The sequence below is a fragment of the Cebus imitator genome, unplaced genomic scaffold, assembly GCF_001604975.1.
Source record: "Cebus imitator isolate Cc_AM_T3 unplaced genomic scaffold, Cebus_imitator-1.0 Scaffold564, whole genome shotgun sequence".
Lineage (NCBI taxonomy): Eukaryota > Metazoa > Chordata > Mammalia > Primates > Cebidae > Cebus > Cebus imitator.
This window is the reverse complement of record NW_016107879.1, coordinates 848887-853817: the sequence shown is the minus strand read 5'-3', so window position 1 is coordinate 853817 and position 4931 is coordinate 848887. Positions and strand designations below refer to the sequence as shown.

At 61.4% G+C, this 4931-nt stretch overlaps 1 protein-coding gene across 1 annotated transcript in view; it reads left to right on the top strand.

Annotated features, from left to right (window-relative positions):
• TPCN2 (two pore segment channel 2) overlaps positions 1–4931 on the top strand; it is a 41559-nt gene that overhangs the window by 12327 nt on the left and 24301 nt on the right. The window contains 1 exon segment of the mRNA XM_017515902.2: positions 2026–2142. Within this exon segment, the coding sequence (XP_017371391.1) occupies positions 2026–2142 (117 nt within the window).

Genomic DNA, 4931 nt, shown 5'->3' with positions numbered 1-4931 from the left:
CTGAGGCCGTGTGCCAGCCCTCCTCCCTCCAGCGTGCGCACTGAGGCCGTGTGCCAGCCCTCCTCCCTCCAGCGTGCGCACTGAGGCCGTGTGCCGTCGGGGGTGCCGCAGGCTGGCAGGGCCTCTGGGAACGGTCCAGGCCCGCAGTGCTGCTGTGAGGAGCGGTCCCAAGTGAGTAAGGGAGGCCCAGGTGGACCCCTCAAGGCTCACCCTGCCACCGCACATTGAAGAGGAGAGGAGGTAAGTATGGGGCAGACAGCCGCTGCTGCACGTTGGACTCTGGACTCTGCCTGTGACCCACGTCCTTCCAGAAGCTGGAGGTGGGCCTTTGGTGCTCACCCAAGCTTTGGAGCCTCGGCAGAGCCTTAACGACTTTCCAGGGAGGTGCAGGCTACGTGGTCTGTTGTTTCTGTGGAACGGTGATTCCAGCGCTGCAGTCTCAGGGCCCCCATGTCCATGCCCATGGTGTTAGGCTGGGCCCAGCAGCAGCCTTCCTCAGCGCCGGCCCTGCCGCTCCTTGGCTGGGCCTTAGGCTCCTGTGGCCTCGCGGTGGGTGGGGCCCCCGCGCCGCGCTGCCCTGCAGTCCTGTGTGGGCGGGGTGGGCTGCGTGCTGACCGAGGCTGTGGCTGGACCCGGGTGGTTTCTCACTTCTTCCTTTTCGCTTATCATGTGGTTAGCAGGTCTGGGGGTTTTTCAACTGGAACTGAAACTGGCAAGAAGTTGTCATTAGCGTTTTTTAAATAGTTGGGGTGTTTGAGAAGTGTCAAAAGGTGAGAGAAGGTACATCAGCAAGCTGTGACCGCTGGGGACTTTTAACTTTTTTTTTTGAGATGGAGTTTCGCTCTTGTTACCCAGGCTGGAGTGCAATGGCGTGATGTCGGCTCACCGCAACCTCCGCCTCCTGGGTTCAGGCAATTCTCCTGCCTCAGCCTCCTGAGTAGCTGGGATTACAGGCACGCACCACCATGCCCAGCTAATGTTTTGTACTTTTAGTAGAGATGGGGTTTCACCGTGTTGACCAGGATGGTCTCGATCTCTTGACCTCGTGATCCACCCGCCTCGGCCTCCCAAAGTGCTGGGATTACAGGCTTGAGCCACCGCGCCCGGCCCCTTAACTTTTTTTGAGACAGAGTCTCGCTCTGTCGCCCAGGCTAGGGTGCAGTCACGTGATCTCAGCTCACTGTAACCGTCGCCTCTCGAGTTCAAGTGATTCTCTTGCCTCAGCCTCCTGAGTAGCTGGGATTATAGGCATCCGCCACCATGCCTGGCTAATTTTTGCATTTTTGGTGGAGACGGGGTTTCATCATGTTGGCCAGGATAGTCTCAAACTCCTGACTTCGAGTGATCCACCTGCCTCGGCCTCCCAAAGTACCGGGCTTAGAGGGGTGAGCCATGGCGCCCGGCCTCTGGAGACTTTCTTGACAGTGGGAAGTTAGGGGCAGTTAGGTAAGGGAAGAACAGACCCGCCCTCACTTCCCAAACTGCTTTACTGTGGCAGTGCCCTGGCAGTGCCCTGTGACCCGAAGCTGGCAGTGTTGCTGAGTCTTCCTAAGGTGCTGGGACCCTTCCCGCAGCCAGCTACCGTGGGGCCGTGCTGGGGCTGCCTGAGCTCCATCACCTGAAGCAGCATTTGCAGGGCTGTGGGCGGGGCAAAGTGCCACACTGAGTGCTTGGACGCCTGCCCATCGAGCCCATGGTTTTCTAGCCTTTTCCAGAATGCATTCCATTTCTTCTTGGCCTGCACAGGGTGGGGTTGGATTGGAGGGACAGGCCGGAGCCCCCCCATTCCTAATGAGGACCGCAGGCCAGAGCTTTGGTGCTGCCTGAGGTTGCACAGCGAGTCCCTGGTAGGCTCGGGTGGGAGCTGGGGCCTCCTGACTGCTGCTCAGTGTCCCGTGGGGACCACGCTGTTGTGGAAGCACGCCCTGCCCAGGTCGCCTTGTCCCTGCCCTGTGCACCGTCTTTCTTTGCACGCAGGGCCAGCGTGTTGGGCTGCTTGCTGCTCACTGCCTGTCTCTCTTGCAGGGCTACCTGTTTGGGTGGGCACATTTCCAGAAGGACCTTTGGCTGCTGGGCTACCTGGTGGCGCTGGTCGTGTCTCTGGTGGACTGGACCGTGTCCCTGAGTCTCGTGTGTCACGAGGTAGGTGGTGAGGTGGCCTGAGGCAGGCGGAGAGCTCGGGGGGGTGTGGGTGCAAGGCCCACGTGAGTGCTGGGGTGGGGGCCCTGAGCCCGCCTGCCTGCCCAGCACTGGCCACCTCCCGTGGCATTTTATAACTTGTTGGCTGCAGAGCCCTGTTCCCATCTTGCAGATGAAGACGGAGGCCTGGACAGGGCGCAGGGCTCCCCTGCCTCCCCCTGATGGTGAGGGCGGGCCTGGGAGTGGGCTCCAGGACTCCTGCTTCCCGGCTGCCTGCTCTCTAGCTGAAGGCCTTGGCCGTCTAGCCCCACATGAGAGCGCCGTCCCAGGGCCTCACCATGCCCTGTCGCCACAAGCCCCCAGCTCTGTGAGGCCTGACAGTGAGAAAGCCCACTTACCCCGCCACACTTAGCCCTTTCTACCACAGCATCTCGGCTGCCCCTCAGCGCCCAGAAGCACCCCCTGCGCTTTGGGAGAACAGAGCTGGGAGGGGTGGGTGTGGAGTCAGCAGAATCCACTGGGGCTGTTGGGGAAGCAGAGCCCCGCAGGTGCTTCGTGGAGAGAATGAATAGGGCTTTAAACCAGCGCCAAGAAACCAAACGGTGAAAGGAAGCCCAGTGGCACCCGGAAGCAGGGAGCAGCCGCATCTCTGGGCCCGGGGACACGGGGGACACATGGCGATGTTAGCACCCAGAGGCCCAGGGGAGGGGCCCAGGGAGCTGGGACCTTGCCCTCTGCCTTCTGGGAGGGGGTGCTGCCTGGTGGGCGCTGGTGCCTCCCAGCAGCTCAGTGAAGTTGGCCCCGGCAGTGCTGATGGGGAGGCTGAAAGCTTTGGGTGCAGCCAGTAGGAACAGCCGGGGACGGGAAGGAGGGAGCACATCTCCAGCTCCGCCTCCCCCAGGGACCTGCTGGCAGGACCTGGTGGGGAGTAGCTGCTGAGGAGAGCTGGAAGGGGTGGCGTATTCATAACCTGCACGCCTGTCTGTCCGGAGAGGACACATGAGTGCCTGGCATGGGCAAGGGCCCCATCTGTTGCCAGGGGGCTCTCGGGCCGGTGCCTGGCTCTGCCTTTGTCCGGGTAGCTGTGCTGTTGGCATCAGGCATAGCCTGCGTCTCTGTTGTGGTGGCTGCTTTGTGCGTGGTGGAGGGAGTTAGGAGCAGGGTGGCTGAGGGAAGAGGCCCTGCTGCATCATCAGGACTCCTTGTCCTGGCCAGAGAGCCTCCTCCTCGAGATACCCATGGTGGGCGTTCACGTGGGGCACCAGCTCCTCACTCCACGCGCCCGTGAGGAGCAGCTCATTCAGAGCAGGCTGTCCACGTGCTTCCTCCCAGACCTTGTCCCCAGTCTTCTCCCTTCTCTTTCCACGCCCCTGTCTTCCACCTGGGAATCGTCCCCTTCCTCAGTCCACACGAGACCGCCCCGCCCGCCCCCTGCAGAACTTTCCCTTCTGGAGCATCCGTGCGGGGCTGTCTTGATGGAGGCTGGAGCGTGCATATGTGCGTTTCTGGCACGTGTGGGCTGGCCATCACTGCATGTCTGCAAACCAGGCCTGAGGTTTTCCTTCATGGTCATCCGTTCAGTCATCAAGGGCTCCCACAGGCGTTGGGTGGCTTGCGTGGAGGACTGGGTGCCCCCCGCCTTGCGCCTGATGGGTCGGATAACACCTGGGCTGTAAGTCACTGTTGGGTTTTGATCATTCACTCTCGTCTTTCCACGGCTGTTTAGACATGGTTTCCCTCCAAGGCCTTGGGTCTGAGGGTCTGAGGGGCTTGACTGGCATTGTGGTTGCTCGTCCTTGGAGGCGGGTCACCTGGACGCACCTTCCCATCCTCATAGAGGCCTCATGGCCCCAGCGTCACGGCACGGCCTCAGGCTTGGTCTGCTGTGTCTGGGGAAGCTGCGCTGTGTGTGTGCGTCTGACTGTAGGTAAGGCTCCAAGTTCCCAGGCAGGGGAGGGGACGACCCAGCAGCACCTTCAGCCATAGCCTGTAGAAGGGCTGAAAGAAGCCTTTGTTTTCAGGCCCCAAGACCAGAGCTTCCCAGTCAGTGGGCAGTGACTGGGTTCCGGGTGAGCTGGGTGACAGGGCAGGGGCCAGAGCCACATGCAGTTCTCTGTTCGCTGCTGTCCCTTGGCCTTCTCAGTCCTGCGCCAGGCCCTGGGGTCCCTTTTGAGGATGATAAGTACACCCAGGCAGTCGAGGGAGTGCCTGGGGTCAGCCACCTGCAGACGTTCCGGAGGGCCTGCTGTGCTGATGCTGGCTGGACGTTGGGAACAGAACAGGCAGGTCCCTTGTCCTCTGGGACCCCCTTCTGGAGTGAGAGGGAGACAGATGTCCAGTGCATGGAAGCGCCAGCGCAGTGTGATTCCCAGTATGGTGGGTGCCGGAAGGGGCCAGGCAGCACTGGCAGAGGCGGCGTTCTGCAGGGATGGGGTGCTGAGCCGGCCAGCTGCGTAGAGGCTGGTGGCTTGAGGGCTGTGGCCTGTGAGGCCTGGGAAGGGGCTGGACTGACTGGCGGGCCTGCTCCGGGGACCCCGCAGGCCGTGGGCAGAGCTGTGGGCAGCTGTTAGAGGGTTTTGTTTTTGTGCAAGGAGCTGATAGCTCTGTGTTTCTAAAACAAGGTACCGATGAGGATGCAAGACTGCATTTGAGAGCGTGGATTTGAGTTTAACAGAGGCCTAAGTATAAACGTGATACTTAAGGGCTGAATGCAGGTGTGAGGCCAGAGAGGAGGTAGAGGTGGGGAGAGGAGGTAGGGGCGGGGAGAGGAGGTCTGGGCGGGGAGAGGAGGT